Source organism: Mustelus asterias, chromosome 1 (assembly GCF_964213995.1).
Source record: "Mustelus asterias chromosome 1, sMusAst1.hap1.1, whole genome shotgun sequence".
NCBI lineage: Eukaryota > Metazoa > Chordata > Chondrichthyes > Carcharhiniformes > Triakidae > Mustelus > Mustelus asterias.
Genome location: NC_135801.1, coordinates 185335829 through 185351614, shown reverse-complemented (window position 1 = coordinate 185351614; position 15786 = coordinate 185335829). Strand labels below are relative to the sequence as shown.

At 45.9% G+C, this 15786-nt stretch overlaps 1 protein-coding gene across 1 annotated transcript in view; it reads left to right on the top strand.

Annotated features, from left to right (window-relative positions):
- atrn (attractin) overlaps positions 1-15786 on the top strand; it is a 394947-nt gene that overhangs the window by 52124 nt on the left and 327037 nt on the right. The window contains 1 exon segment of the mRNA XM_078199200.1: positions 5340-5382. Coding sequence (XP_078055326.1) covers positions 5340-5382 — 43 coding nt within the window.

The following is a 15786-nucleotide window of genomic DNA, read 5'->3' as shown; positions in this document are numbered from 1 at the left end:
GCTCTCGCAGAGATCTGGCAGTAACATGAAGGGCTGGATGGCCCCATTCTGTACTGCATTCTATGATTGTATGAAAACATTTCAGATGTGACAAACAAATAGGCCGTACTAGCTTTAGCCATGAGTAAAGAACTGGCATCAGTTAGCAATCCGATGCAAAGGAAATATTTGGGGAAGAGTGACCATAATGTGATTGAGGAGAAGCGAGTGATCCACCAAGGTTGAGGAGTCTAATGGCTGACATTCTGTAGAGCAGTAAGTTCTGAAGAATGTCTGGCGATTATGAGGGATTTCAATTTTTGGAAGAGGCAAGCGGGACATTGCAGAAATATAGTTAAAAGGATGAATGGAACAAGTAAGTAACTGTGGAACAATGGCCCATAACCTCTGACCCGTGGAGTGATGTAACTGGGGGATACACCAAAGATGCACTATGCAACATTCAAGCCCCCTGGACATGCCCAGGTAAGGACTGAAGGGCAATTTCCCAGGAAGTTGGGCAATTGTCCAACAATGAGAAAGTACCTGAAATTTTGGAGGGTTTCGACTGTCTTATAGGAATAAAGGTTAGAAGAATTAAAACCACTTCTACCTTCTGGGTAACTAAAGAACTGGCTTAACCTCACAGGACACTGGCCCCTGACCCCCTCCTCCCCACCATACTCATGGGATCCCTCCATGACTACACCCACCAAACCCCATGAGTCATCCCTGAACTCCATGGGACTATCCAATTCCCCCATGGAATCCTACCCATACCTCCCTACTCGCCACAAGACTACCCTCCTGACTACCCTCCCCTTCCTCAAATCCCCTCCCCAATCCCCACCAGACCCCTGTTCCGACTGACCAGCCGACCTCTATTCCCCTATTCCCATTGACCCCTTTTGCCACACTGGCCAATCTGACTCTGCCACCGCACTGAAGTTGCAGGCCATAATGTCACTTCAAATCATGATGGGCGGAAAAAGGGACATGGACTCATATTATGGCAATAAGATTTTGGTGGAGTGACCAACGCTTGCAATGGATTTCCAGGTAGGTTGATAAAAGCTCTAAAATAATTTTAGAAATAATTGAATTCTGTGATTGGGGTGAGGAGTAGTTTTGTTGCTGTTTCCTTAATGAGTACAGGTTACACTGGACATATTCTACCTCAGGTTTCCCTTTGTAGATTAGTCAAAGTAGAAGGAACTTTGTATTAAGACAGTATTTCACTTAGGTCAACTGCATTTGGAATTCAATAGTTCAGCCAGATTTTAAAAGTAAAAAAAAATTGCAAGTATAGAAGTTAATCGTGTCAGTTGCCATGTCCAAATTAATTTATTGTGCAATTAATGGTTAAGGTCACGACACCTGGATACCAGCTACCAAGTTATCCATTAATCTACTCTGGGACATGTGGGAAGATTACAAAATAGAAAATAAAGGAATGAATGTGAAGGAAAAGAGCAGCTTCCTTTGAATTAAACTTTTTCTTTTAAATGTAAATACAGGTGCTGGATTCCATATCCAATAAGCTCAGGACAGGAAGTGTGCCATATTTGGGAATTAGTGGGATTTTGGTCCTAGGCCAAGTATGTACAGTGCACTTATAATATGTAAAATAAATGATCAGAAATAGATTAAAAGGGTCTTATTCTACTGTTTTATTCTTATTATTTTTCTTTTTCATTTTATTAAATTACATCTTAACCAAAGAAGAGTCAGCATGAGAAGGAATGTCTGGAGTGGTAGCTGGTGTATAGGCACAGGCTGAGGAAGTTGAAGGTTCAAGCTCCATTATAGTTCTTTTAAACATTTCCTGCAGCTTAGGTTGTTGAAAATATGTTGGCCATTCTTTCAGGAACACCTCTTGTACTGTCACCCATGTAACACGTCGCTCAGTAATGAATCTCTTCTGCTCCATCCCACAACTTAATTGCCCCGTAAGGCTCGTGCACCTGTCAATGGACACTTTCTCCTGTTCGTTAAATGTTCCATTTTCACCATCATTATTACACTTATTATCTTTGTTCATATTCATGAACATGTCACATATTTCATTGTCTGTGTGTTGGAGGTGAACCAGAGCATGATTGGCAATATTCAGACAACCATCAATAGTTTCATGCAACAACTTGTTTCAGCTGATGACAAACCTTTTACACATGCCAATAAACCTTCTTTTCTCCTCAGTTGCACAGAAACCACGAAAATCATGTTCAATTTCATCTTCACCATTTAGGAACATGGTAAATGGCCACTACCATTGCCATCTAGAAGGGCAAGAGCAGCAGATACCTGGGAACACCCCGACCTGGAGTTTCATTTCCAAGCCACTCACCATCCTGACTTGACAATATATCACCATTCCTTCACTGTTGCTGGTCAGAATTCTGGGATTCCCTCCCTAACAACAATGAGAGTGAACCTACACATCAGTGACTGCAGCAGTTCAAGAAGGCAGTTCACCGCAACCTTCTCAAGGGCAACTAGGAATGGACAATAAATGCTGGTTTAGCGAAGGATGTCCACATCTAATAAATGACTAAAAAAAGTGGTGCCATCCATTTATCGAAATATCTTTGGGTACATTGGTCCAAGCTCTCTCAGGACTCCAAAATGCAACTTTTACATTGAATTCTCTTTGGAATTCAGTTTTTAAAATCAAAACTGAACCATATTGTAAATTTGGTGAGTTTGAAACTGTAGAGTACTTTAATATTATCAAGTCAGATTTTTTGTTGTTGTTTGAAGTGGGGATGAGAGCGTGACTGGTAAGGTAATCATTTATTGCCCATTCATTTGTCCTTGAAAAGGTGGTGACTACAGCAGTGCATCTAGTGTAGATACACCTACTGTGCTATCAGACAGAAACTAACATTAGGCAGATAATATTAGGATTGGTATGAGTTAGAGTTTTTTGCATGATAATCCATTTACTGGAATGCCCCGAGGTCTGGTCTGTGCTGAGATTTAATGCTAGGACAAACATCCTCCCGGACTCTCCCCCATCAAGCCCCTTTGGAATTTTACGTTTCAGTTTTATATTTATCTTCCAAACTCTGGGGATATCAGCCTTACAGGCCAAATTCCCCTCCCAGAATAATCTCTCCTCATCCCAGAAATCAGCCTCGTGAACCTTTCTTGTACTCATTCCAAGGCACATATATATGTATACACTTCCTTCGCCAAGGAGGCTAAATAGTGCAAGTACTTCTGGTGTGGTCTCACCAAGGTCCGAACCAATGCAATAAAACTTTACCCCGCACTCCAACCCCTTCGTAACAAAGGTTAAAGGATCACCTGCATTCCTAACTAATTGCATATACGCATGTCGATTCCTGTGATTTATGTACAAAAACACAAGAACCAATGCAAAAAAACCAATCTCCCATCCATTGACTCTACACTTCCCGCTGCCTCGGAAAAGCAGCCAGCATAATTAAGGACCCCACATACCCCGGACATTCTCTCTTCTCTTTGCTGTTTGTAATATATATAAATGATTTGGAGGAAAATGTAACTGGATTGATTAGTAAGTTTGCGGACGACACAAAGGTTGGTGGATTTGCTGATAGCGATGAGGACCATCAGAGGATACAGCAGGATATAGATCAGTTGGAGACTTGGGCGGAGAGATGGCAGCTGGAGTTTAATCCGGACAAATGTGAGGTAATGCATTTTGGAAGGTCTAATACAGATAGGAAATACACAGTAAATGGCAGAACCCTTAGGAGTATTGATAGGCGAAGGGATCTGGGTGTACAGGTACACAGGTCACTGAAAGTGGCAATGTAGGTGGAGAAGGTAGTCAAGAAGGTATATGGCATGCTTACCTTCATCGGCCGGGGTATTGAGTTTAAAGATTGGCAAGTCATGTTGCCGCTTTATAGAACCTTAGTGAGGCCGCACTTGGAATATAGTGTTCAATTCTGGTCACCACACTACCAGAAGGATGTGGAGGCTTTGGAGAGGGTACAGAAAAGATTTACCAGGATGGTGCCTGGTATGGAGGGCATTAGCTATGAGGAGAGGTTGGAGAAACTTGGTTTGTTCTCACTGGAGCAACGGAGGTTGAGGGGAGACCTGATAGAAGTCTACAAGATTATGAGGGGCATGGACAGAGTGGATAGTCAGAAGCTTTTTCGCAGTGTGGAAGAGTCAATTACTCGGGGACATAGATTTAAGGTGCGAGGGGCAAGTTTTAAAAGAGATGTACGAGGCAGATCTTTTACACAGAGAGTGGTGGGTGCCTGGAACTCGTTGCTGGGGGAAGTAGTGGAAGTGGCTACGGTAGTGACTTTTAAGGGGCGTCTTGACAAGTACATGAATGAGATGGGAATAGAGGGATATGGTCCCCGGAAGCGTAGGGGGCTTTAGCTAAGTCGGGCAGCATGGTCGGTGCAGGCTTGGAGGGCCTGTTCCTGTGCTGTAATTTTCTTTGTTCTTTGTTCTTTGTTCCACCTTCTTCCTTCAGGAAAAAGATACAAAAGTCTGAGGTCACATACCAACTGACTCAAGAACAGCTTCTTCCCTGCTGCTGTCAGACTTTTGAATGGACTTACCTTGCATTAAGTTGATCTTTCTCTACATTCTGCACTCTCGCTTCCTTCTCTATGAATGATATCTTTTGTCTGTATAGCGCACAAGAAACAATACTGAAGGCACTGTATGTTAATACATGTGACAATAATAAATCAAATCAAAAAGAACGGGATTGGAGCAGAGGGAGACCATATGGCCTGCTCCGACATGCAGTAAGAGCTTGGGCTTCAACTCCACTTCCCTGCCCACTCCCCTCATGCCTTGATTCACTGAAAAAGCTAATATTTGCCTATTCCAGCCTTAAATGTATTCAACAATGGAATATCCACAACCCTCTGAATTCCCAAAGTTTATAATTCTGTGAGTGAAGAAATTTCTCCCCACCTCATTCCTAAATGATCGTCCACTTCTCCCGAGCCTGGGCTTCTGTGTTTTAGATTCCCCAACAATTGGAAGCATCCGCTCTGTCTATCCTGTCATCAGGCCACTTTAGAATCATGTATGTTTCAATGGGATCACCTCTCATCTCAGGGACCAACCTAGTGAACTTCCACTGTACTGGCTCCAGTGCAAGAAGATCCTTGCTTCAATATGGAGACCAAAACTGCAAACACAGCTCTTGTTGTGGTCTCACCAAAGCCCTGTGCAGGTCCCCCTTCATATCAGCATTCCCCAGTGTTTCACCATTTAAAAATATGCTGCTTTTCTATTTTTTCCTCCTCAAAAGGATAACTTCATACTTCTTCACCTTGAATCTCATCTGCCAAGTTGTTGTCCACTCATTTAATCTGTTTTTCTTCTTCTTGCAGCCTTTTTGCATCCTCTTCAGAGCTTACTTTACTACCTTGCTTTGTATTATCAATAAACTTAGATTCATTGCACTCGGTCATCTCATCTAAACTATTTATATAGATTGCTTGTGCCTTTGGTATTTACAGTGACCCTTACAATCCCCTACTGTAAGAACCTGCCAAATATCCTCTTTATTCCTTCTCTGAGTTGTGTTAACCAATGCTGAATCCTTCCTAATATATACCCCAAATGCCATAGACCCTAATTGCATGTAATAGCGTCTTCTGTGGTAACTTATCAAATGCTTTCGGAAAATTTGAATGCACCAACAACAATACACTTATATTTAAATAGCACCTTTAACAAATAGCATGTCACAAAGTGGTAAACAGGGGTATTATGAAACACAATGAGCTGCATGGTTGGGAGCGTTTCCCACTCCTTGGAGCACATTATGTGGCATGATGACATTGAGTGTCACTCCCAATGTCATCACGTTGATTTCAGGTAAGACCATACGCAGACAGGTCACAAAGTCTGGAAACCACCCACTTCATTCAAATATCAGTTTAAAAGCCCATTGAGGCAATTAACAACCACTCTGACTAAAATAATGTGAGCAAAAGGCGGGAAACCCATTTTTTAAGAGTAAGCTTGTTCGGTTGGGTTTTTAAACTGCAGCTGAGAGTAAAACTTCAGCCTTGCATAGAATGCTCATTCAACTGGCAATTGTAGAATTCCAGATATTTTCTCTTCAAAATGACCCTCCTCTCATTCAGAGGGATCTTCTGAAACCTCATTTAAAATACTGTCCAAAAACCAGCGGTGAGTAGTGTCAACTCTCGGACACAGATGAGGATTGTGCTCTCAATAAGGGACACGACTTCCAGTGAGGAGGAGAGGTGGATTCAGAAGAATAGGGTGAGGAGAAGGGTGAGAGGACTAAGGGATCAGATGGATACCCAGGAAACTGTGGGTCCTCAGGATGGGGACAGAGTAGCACCAGGTCCCAATGGTCAGAAGTAGCCTTGTGAGCCCCATTGGGGGCACAGAGACATTCTGCTACATTCAGTCCCAGACAGGAGCCAGGAGAGAGGGATGGAGTCAGTGATGAGTGAGCAGAGTTTATGGCAGGTGCCAAGGACAATGGCTTTGGTCTTCCCGATATTTCACTGGAAGAATTTTCCACTCGCTCATTAATGGATGTCGGATAAGCCGTGTGTATGTTGGAGACAATGGAGGGATTGGGAGAAGTAAAACTGGATGTCATTGACATATGTGTGGAAATTGACATGTTTTTGAATGAGACTGTCGCTGAGACTGTGTCGGTGAAAAATGAGAGCAAGCCAAGGATAGATCCTTGGGAGGTCACCAGAAGAAATGGGAATAGGAAGAGAAGCCATTGGCTACCATTGTCTGACTAAATTTAATAGATAAGAACAGGATCAAGTGAATGTAGCCCCCTCTGACTGGACAATAGTGAAGAGGAAGAATTAGGCAAGAATTAGGGGGCATAAGTTGGGAACAGAAATTGTCAGAGAAAGGAACTAATGAAAAGTGGAACTTTTTCAAGAAACAAATACTGGGTGTCCTTGACAGGTATGTCCCTGTCAGGCAGGGAGGAAATGGCTGAGTGAGGGAACCATGGTTCACGAAAGAGGTGGAATGTCTTGTGAAAAGGAAGAGGGAAGCTTATGTAGGGATGAGGAAACAAGGTTCAGATGGCTCGATTGAGGGTTCCAAGGTAGCAAGGAATGAGCTGAAAAAGGGGCTTAGGAGAGCTAGGAGGAGACACGAGAAGTCCTTGGCGGGTCGGATCAAGGAAAACCCCAAGGCTTTTTACTCTTATGTGAGGAATAAAAGAATGACCAGGGTGAGGTTAGGGCCGGTCAAGGACAGTAGTGGGAACTTGTGTATGGAGTCAGTAGAGATAGGCAAGGTGATGAATGAATACTTTTCTTCAGTGTTCACCAAGGAGAGGGGCCATGTTTTTGAGGAAGAGAAGGTGTTACAGGCTAATAGGCTGGAGGAAATAGATGTTCAGAGGGAGGATGTCCTGGCAGTTTTGAATAAACTGAAGGTCGATAAGTCCCCTGGGCCTGATGAAATGTATCCTAGGATTCTTTGGGAGGCAAGGGATGAGATTGCAGAGCCTTTGGCTTTGATCTTTGGGTCCTCGCTGTCCACGGGGATGGTGCCAGAGGACTGGAGAATGGCGAATGTTGTTCCTCTGTTTAAGAAAGAGAATAGAAATGACCCTGGTAATTATAGACCAGTTAGTCTTACTTCGGTGGTTGGTAAATTGATGGAAAAGGTCCTTCGAGATGGGATTTACGACCATTTAGAAAGATGCGGATTAATCCGGGATAGTCAGCACAGATTCGTGAAGGGCAAGTCGTGCCTCACAAATTTGATAGAATTTTTTGAGGAGGTAACTAAGTGTGTTGATGAAGATAGGGCAGCTGATGTCATATACATGGATTTTAGTAAGGCGTTTGATAAGGTCCCCCATGGTCGGCTTATGATGAAAGTGAGGAGGTGTGGGATAGAGGGAAAGTTGGCCGATTGGATAGGTAACTGGCTGTCTGATCGAAGACAGAGGGTGGTGGTGGATGGAAAATTTTCGGATTGGAGGCAGGTTGCTAGCGGAGTGCCACAGGGATCAGTGCTTGGTCCTCTGCTATTTGTGATTTTTATGAATGACTTAGAGGAGGGGGCTGAAGGATCAGTAAATTTGCTGATGACACCAAGATTGGTGGAGTCGTGGATGAGGTGGAGGGCTGTTGTAGGCTGCAAAGAGACATAGATAGGATGCAAAGCTGGGCTGAAAAATGGCAAATGGAGTTTAACCCGGATAAATGTGAGGTGATTCATTTTGGTAGGACTAATTTAAATGTGGATTACAGGGTCAAAGGTAGGGTTCTGAAGACTGTGGAGGAACAGAGAGATCTTGGGGTTCATATCCACAGATCTCTAAAGGTTGCCACTCAAGTGGATAGAGCTGTGAAGAAGGCCTATAGTGTGTTAGCTTTTATTAACAGGGGGTTGGAGTTTAAGAGCCGTGGGGTTATGCTGCAACTGTACAGGACCTTGGTGAGACCACATTTGGAATATTGTGTGCAGTTCTGGTCACCTCACTATAAGAAGGATGTGGAAGCGCTGGAAGGAGTGCAGAGGAGATTTACCAGGATGCTGCCTGGTTTGGAGGGTAGGTCTTATGAGGAAAGGTTGAGGGAGCTAGGGCTGTTCTCTCTGGAGCGGAGGAGGCTGAGGGGAGACTTAATAGAGGTTTATAAAATGATGAAGGGGATAGATAGAGTGAACGTTCAAAGACTATTTCCTCGGGTGGATGGAGCTATTACAAGGGGGCATAACTATAGGGTTCGTGGTGGGAGATACAGGAAGGATATCAGAGGTAGGTTCTTCACGCAGAGAGTGGTTGGGGTGTGGAATGGACTGCCTGCAGTGATAGTGGAGTCAGACACTTTAGGAACATTTAAGCGGTTATTGGATAGGCACATGGAGCACACCAGGATGATAGGGAGTGGGATAGCTTGATCTTGGTTTCAGATAAAGCTCGGCACAACATCGTGGGCCGAAGGGCCTGTTCTGTGCTGTACTGTTCTATATAGGAAGATAGTGTGATCAACTGTGTCAAAAGCTGCAAACAGCTCCACAGGTTCCTCCTCAGCTACTTGCTAATTACAACCTCAAAAATGCCAAGTTGTAATTTTAGCTTTATCGACTCCAAGTCTGTTTTTTTAGGATTTGCAATTTCAACTGACTTTTTTTCTTAAGATGGACAATTTCAGTCAACTGGCATTTTGGGAATGTCCCGTTTTGTAAAACGATTGCTACCAAATGTCAGCACATATTTGCTGAAAATGTCACAAAGCATTCTTAATGGCTGAAAGACAGTTAAATTGCAGGGTTATACTCAGGTGAGTTAATGCACAGAATGTGATTGGAATGGCTTTCGAAGTTTGAATGCTTGAACACTTTTCTGCATTATGTGAGAAGCAGAAAATTATACATTGATCAGATTTCTGCCAGATAAGCTTGTTTGAGCTATGATTTCATTCGGTTTTTAAATACAATTTAAAGTGTGCAGCATAAATGTTCATTTCACTGCCAGTGCAGTTTTTGGTTTGATATGTACAGGGTTGTATTATAGGAATTCCGATGGACAATTGGGGAAATGTGACAATGGAATTGACAGCTGATAAAGGCTTAGGATGTGAGGCTTCTTCTGTAGGATGTATTCTTGTCATTATTAACAATGATCAAAAGGCATCGTTTAAAACCGAACCTGTAAAATGCTTCATCTTTTTCTTTTAAAAAGAAGATAAAAATGACAGTGTAAAAACCTGAGAACAACTAAGTTTATGGAAATAATTGCATTGAGGGTCATGCTGACCTCAGTGAATGTCTTTTCAGAATACAGACTGAGATTAAAAATGATTTTCCTTCATTGTGGAAGAAACTGGCGACAGGTGTTATTGAGCAATTTATACACAGGTTGAATATCCTTTTATCTGAACATTCAAAAATGGAACATTTATTTGAATAGCTGCACAGTTTATTTCGCTATGCAGGTTAATAGTTAGAGTCCATTATAAAGGATGTAATAACAGAGCATTTAGAAATGCATAATATAATCAAACAGAATCAGTATGGCTTCATGAAGGGGAAATCTTGCCTGACAAATTTATTAGAATTCTTTGAGGTGGTAAGGAGAGATAAAGGGGAACTAGTAGATGTGTAGAATCATCCCTACAGTGCAGAAAGAGGCCATTCGGCCTATCAAGCCTGCACCAACAACAATCCCACTCAGGCCATATCGCCATAACCCCATGTATGTACCCTTCTAATCTCCCTGACACTAAGAGACAATCAACCTAACCCCCACATCTTTGGACTGTGGGGGGAAACCAGAGCACCCGGAGGAAACCCACGCAGATGCGTGGAGAACATGCAAACTCCACACAGATAGTCACCCGAGGCTGGAATCGAACCTGGGTCCCTGGCGCTGTGATGCAGCAGTGCTAACCACTGTGCCACTGTGCTTCCCTTAAACTAAAAAGCTCCATGTTGGGGAATTGAACCCTGGTCTCCTGCGTAATAGGTGGGGACACTAACCACTATACCAACGAGGAACTAATATACTTGGATTTCCAAAAAATGTTCGATAAGCTACCACACAAAAGGGTACTTAATAAGAGCCTATGATGTTTGGGTAGTCTTTTTGCATGGATGGAGGATTGGCTAACTGAAGACAGAGAGTTGGGGTAAGAGGGGAATTTCTAGGATGACAACCTGTAACTCGTGGAGTGCCATAGGGATTTGTGCTGGGGCCACAATTATTTACAATATATATGAATGACTTGGATGATGGAAGTGAATGAACTATTGCCCATTTTGGGAATGGCACAAAAATAGGTGGGAAGGCATGTGGTAAGGATGACACAAAGGGTAGAATTTCCCTATCCCACCCACCTTGGGAATTGTAGCAGGCGGGACAGGACCATTCAGTCTGTTGATCTCGGCTGGGATTGTCCAGTCTTGGGGAGCGCGGACAAAAAATCCCACCCAAAGGGGGCGATTTTACCATTTTGATTCTAAGTACTGAATCTGGGCGTGATTCAGATCCGACTTGTAAAGCTGTTCTCAGGCGTCCCATACACACTCAGCCTGAAAAAAAGTTGCGAATCTGAATCGTGCTGTGGGCGGGGCTTATCGCGCCTGAAATGCTGCTGCTCCAATCGGAGCCTTCAACTGCACATACGCTGTAAAAAAAATTTGAAAAATGCTCCCCTGCCACATTGCTTCCAGGCCGCAAACAGCGGATAAAGCGGCCTGGGACTGATGGCCCCCACAGACATTGCCCCATTCCACAACATAACTGTCTTCCTTATCCACCCCCCACCCCCTCCCCACACTGCTACCCAGACTGATCGCGACCCCCCCCCCCACTTCTCCACCCATTGATCGCCTGCAGAGTGGCAGCGGACCCTCTCTCTAACCCCCCATTGAACACCCACAGAGTGGCAGCGGACAACCCCCTTCCCCCCCAATGATCACCCACAGAGTGGCAGTGGACTCCACCGGTCCCTGCCCCCACCCCCAACCATCTGGCCTCCCTCCTCCACCCCCCACAGAGAACTATCTGGCCTCCTTCCTCCCCACCCATACCACCCCCCCCAGCTCCCCCCCACCCCAAACCAGAGAACCATCTGACCCACCTCCTCCTGCCGAATCTGGACGGGCGAACACGGTGGTGAAGGGGAAATGCTAGTAAGTTTGGGCGTCCAACTCATTAAGTCAATTTAAAATGACGTCACGCCTCTTTTGAACGCGGTTCGGATTGCGGCCATTTTTGGGCCTTGGTAAAGGGCGAATCAGCACGGAGGCGAGTGTGGATTGCGCTATTCGCCTCACGCCCGACTTTAACAAGTTTTCGTGCCCGAAAACAGGCGCAACGCAATGGTAAAATTGGGCCCAAAGAGTCGACGGAGGGATATAGACAGGTGAAGTGAGTGGGGGAAAACTTCACAGATAGAATATAATGTAGGTAAATGTGAAGTTATGCACTTTGGTAGGAAGAATAAAGGAGCTGAATATGATTTAAATTCAGAAAGCTGCAGCTCGGAGGGATTTAGGGGCCCTCATGCATAAGTCACAAAAAGAAAGCATGCAAATTCAGCAGGTGATAGGTAAGGCAAATGGAATGTTAGCCTTTATTTCAAAGGGAATGGAATATAAAAATAGGCAAGTCTTTCTAAAACTATATACAGCACTTCTTAGACCACGTCTGGAATACTGTGAACAGTTTTGGTCTCCTTATCTAAGTGAAATCACAGACTGTCAATCAGGATCGGACTCTGTCTACATTGTGGTCAGGATCAATGGGGTACATAAGGTGCAATCAACCATGAAGCGAAATCAAAGTAAACACTGGTGGCTGGAGGATGATAGAAATCCACTGAGTTGACAGAAGAATCTTTTACCAGGCACTGCACAAAGAACAAAGAAAGAACAAAGAAAATTACAGCACAGGAACAGGCCCTTCGGCCCTCCAAGCCTGCACCGATCATGCTGCCCGACTGAATTACTACCTTTCCGGGGACCATATATTCCTCCATTCCCAGCCTATTCATGTATTTGTCCAGATGCCCCTTAAAACTCACTACCGTATCCGCTTCCACTACCTCCCCCGGCAGAGAGTTCCAGGCACCCACCACCCTCTGTGTAAAAACACTTGCCTCATACATCTCCTTTAAACCTTGCCCCTCGCACCTTAAACCTATGCCCCCTAGTAATTGACTCTTCCACCCTGGGAAAAAGCTTCTGACTATCCATTCTGTCCATGCCCCTCATAATCTTGTAGACTTCTATCAGGTCGCCCCTCAACCTCCGTCGTTCCAGTGAGAACAAACCAAGTTTCTCCAACCTCTCCTCATAGCTAATGCCCTCCATACCAGGCAACATCCTGGTAAACCTTTTCTGTACCCTCTCCAAAGCCTCCACATCTTTCTGGTAGTGTGGCGACCAGAATTGAACACTATATTCCACGCGCGACCTAACTAAGGTTCTATAAAGCTGCAAAATGACTTGCCAATTTTTAAACTCAATGCCCCGGCCGATGAAGGCAAGCATGCCGTATGTCTTCTTGACTACCTTCTCCACTTGCGTTGCCACTTTCAGTGACCTGTGTACCTGTACACCCAGATCCCTCTGCCTATCAATACTCTTAAGGGTTCTGCCATTTAATACATATTTTCTATCTGTATTAGACTTTCCAAAATGCATTACACGTTGAACTTGTTACAGATCAAAGGCTTCAAGTGCAATGGAGAGGGTTTAAATGATTTCAGCTTGCTGGGAAGCCTCAACAACTTCAAAACAAAGCTGTGTGCATATATTGGGGCTTAGTGCATGGCTGGGCAGACTGGAACCCACTCCCCCAGGTAAAATTGACATCTCCTTTCTGTCATAGGACTTCAAAGGGCTCTGCTATCACCTGGAACTTCTGGTAGGGAGAAAGGAAAATCTTTCCTTCAGAATGGAGTGCTGCAATGATTTAAGACCGTGTCAGGTGACATGGGAACATGGAGATTAAGGTACCTGGCCACTTCAGACTGGCAGGCAGGAATGCAGATATTGATCACAGGGCTGCCTGAAATCACCGTGAAAGGGGCGATCTTCAGGTCTGCCAGGGTTAGAAGGTAAGAAGTTTAACAACACCAGGTTAAAGTCCAACAGGTTTATTAGGTAGCAAAAGCCACACAAGCTTTCGGAGCTCTAAGCCCCTTCTTCAGGTGAGTGAAGGGTTAGAAGGGGCAGGACAGCCATGCCACCCCCATCCTACAAAGTGTGGTGAGGTCAACTGCCAGCCCTTGCCCCCAGCCCAAGCTCATCCAACCCCCTTGACTCTTGAGAGACCTGTTCTCTGCAGCTTGGCAGCAGCAGAGGAACAAATAGCCACTGGACCTACCTCATTGAGTTCCCTCAGGGCCTAAGGCTTCAGGCCAGGATGTCAGTGCCTGAGTGCCAGAGGGCAGTGCACTCTTGGGCACTGCCAAGATGTGTGGCCTGAAGGGAAACCAAATGGGGGTTCTGTGGGGGAAGGGGGCCTGTGGGGGATCTGGGAGTGAAGGGGGGCTGTGTGGGATCTGAAGGAGAAGGGGGGCCTAAGAGGGATTGGGTCGGATAAATCTCATGCCTGTGTGGTGTGGTGGTGGGTGCCTCTCATTGCTGAGGAATTGGTGGTGTTTCCTTGACCCTCTGGGTCCAACACGCCAGATCCTCGCTTGTGAGGACCGATATGAAAGCCCGCCCAGTGCTGATCCCACTGGAGAGGCTGGTCAATAGCAAAGACTATTTGACTCGTGCTGCAAGCCCTCTAACTGTATTTAAATGTGAGCCTTTTAAATATGCATCAGGTATATCAAATATGCCCTCTATGAGCAGGAATCCGATCAGGGCTGGCTGCACGGCCTGGGAAGGTCACAGCGGGTGCTGGATGCCAAACCTGCTTTTGCTCCGGCTCCCAATTCTTCGGGTCATGGTGATTAACGATCGGAGCTAGCCGGCACAGAAAATCCCCGCGTTATCTTGTCTGTTATTCTTTGCTGATTCTTAAAATCTGTATAATCCTATGACTAAAGTTTGCTGATTTGTACAGTGTTTCTTTCAATTTAATATTATCCTTCCTATTTAGACATGGATGGTGCATCCTTCTCAAAGATCCTGGGGCGATTCTCCCAGCTCACTGTGCTGCTTTAGCAGCACAGCGGACCAGGAGACTCAAGCGGAGGTCGTTTAGCAGGCTTCCCGCTGAGTGCCATGGCCTCCACAAGTCTCCGGACGCTGGATTTCCATCAGCTTCACACCACAAATCATTGCAGAGCTGAATAAATTATTCTAATCACGATTTACATCTAATTAGCAGGCTGAGGACTGAAATATCCGCGCTCGCTAGAGTCGTCGTGACCCCCTTCCTCCCCCCGCACCCCCGACAGCCCCTGCCAGGATGGGTCACTCCAGCTCAGTTTACAAGCTCCCCACTTGCCTGCTGGTCCCAACCATCCCCCACTTCCCCTCCGCAGCCCCGACCCCCCCTGGCAGGCTAACCCCACCCCACCCCAATGGCCAGCCCCGATTTCTGGCCTCCCTCCCTCTGTCACTACCGATTGTCACTTTGCCCTTTGGGCAGGGCCAAGGACCCAGGCTGGCACTGCTGGTGTCCCGACCCCACTGCAGTGAAGGAGGGCCATCGAGGCCCCCAGGGAGTCTGGAGTAAGGGGGGGGTGCCCCCTGGGCATTGCCAGCTTGGCAGTGCCAGCCTGGGTCCCTGGCACTGCCCAAAGGGCAAAGTGACAATGCCCAAGGGGCGTCTTGACACTACCCAGCAGGCATCGGGCAATACCGAGGTGGGGGGGGGGGTGCCAAGGGGGCCTACTGGGGGAACGGGGTGTCTGGGGGTGGGGGGGGGTCATGCTGCAACTCTACACTTGGTGGTGACAGAGGGAGGGAGGCCAGCAATCAGGGCTGGCCATTGGGCTGGGGTGGGGTTAGCCTGCCAGGGGGGTCGGGGCTGCGGGGGGTAAATGGGGGATGGTTGGGACTGCGTTGGTGGGGATCGAGGCGGGCCAAGGGGTCGGGGCTGGCCCGGAAGGGGCATGGGGGGATTGGAGGGGCGGTGATGTGGAATTGCGGGGCTGGCCAGCGATCAAGCTGGCTCGCGGTCAGGAGGCCAGCAACGCGAGGCTACGAGGCATTCGCTGATCTTGGCACTGACTAAACATGAAATTCAATTATGTTATGACAGCTGTCACCTAGAAACTTGAAGATGGGAAAATCCCACTGGTGTGAACGATGGCAAGATTCAGCCCTTAAGTTTTAAAACGAACTAATCATCGAGACATGATTTACAGATTTTGTGAATTAACCTTTTCTGGGTTT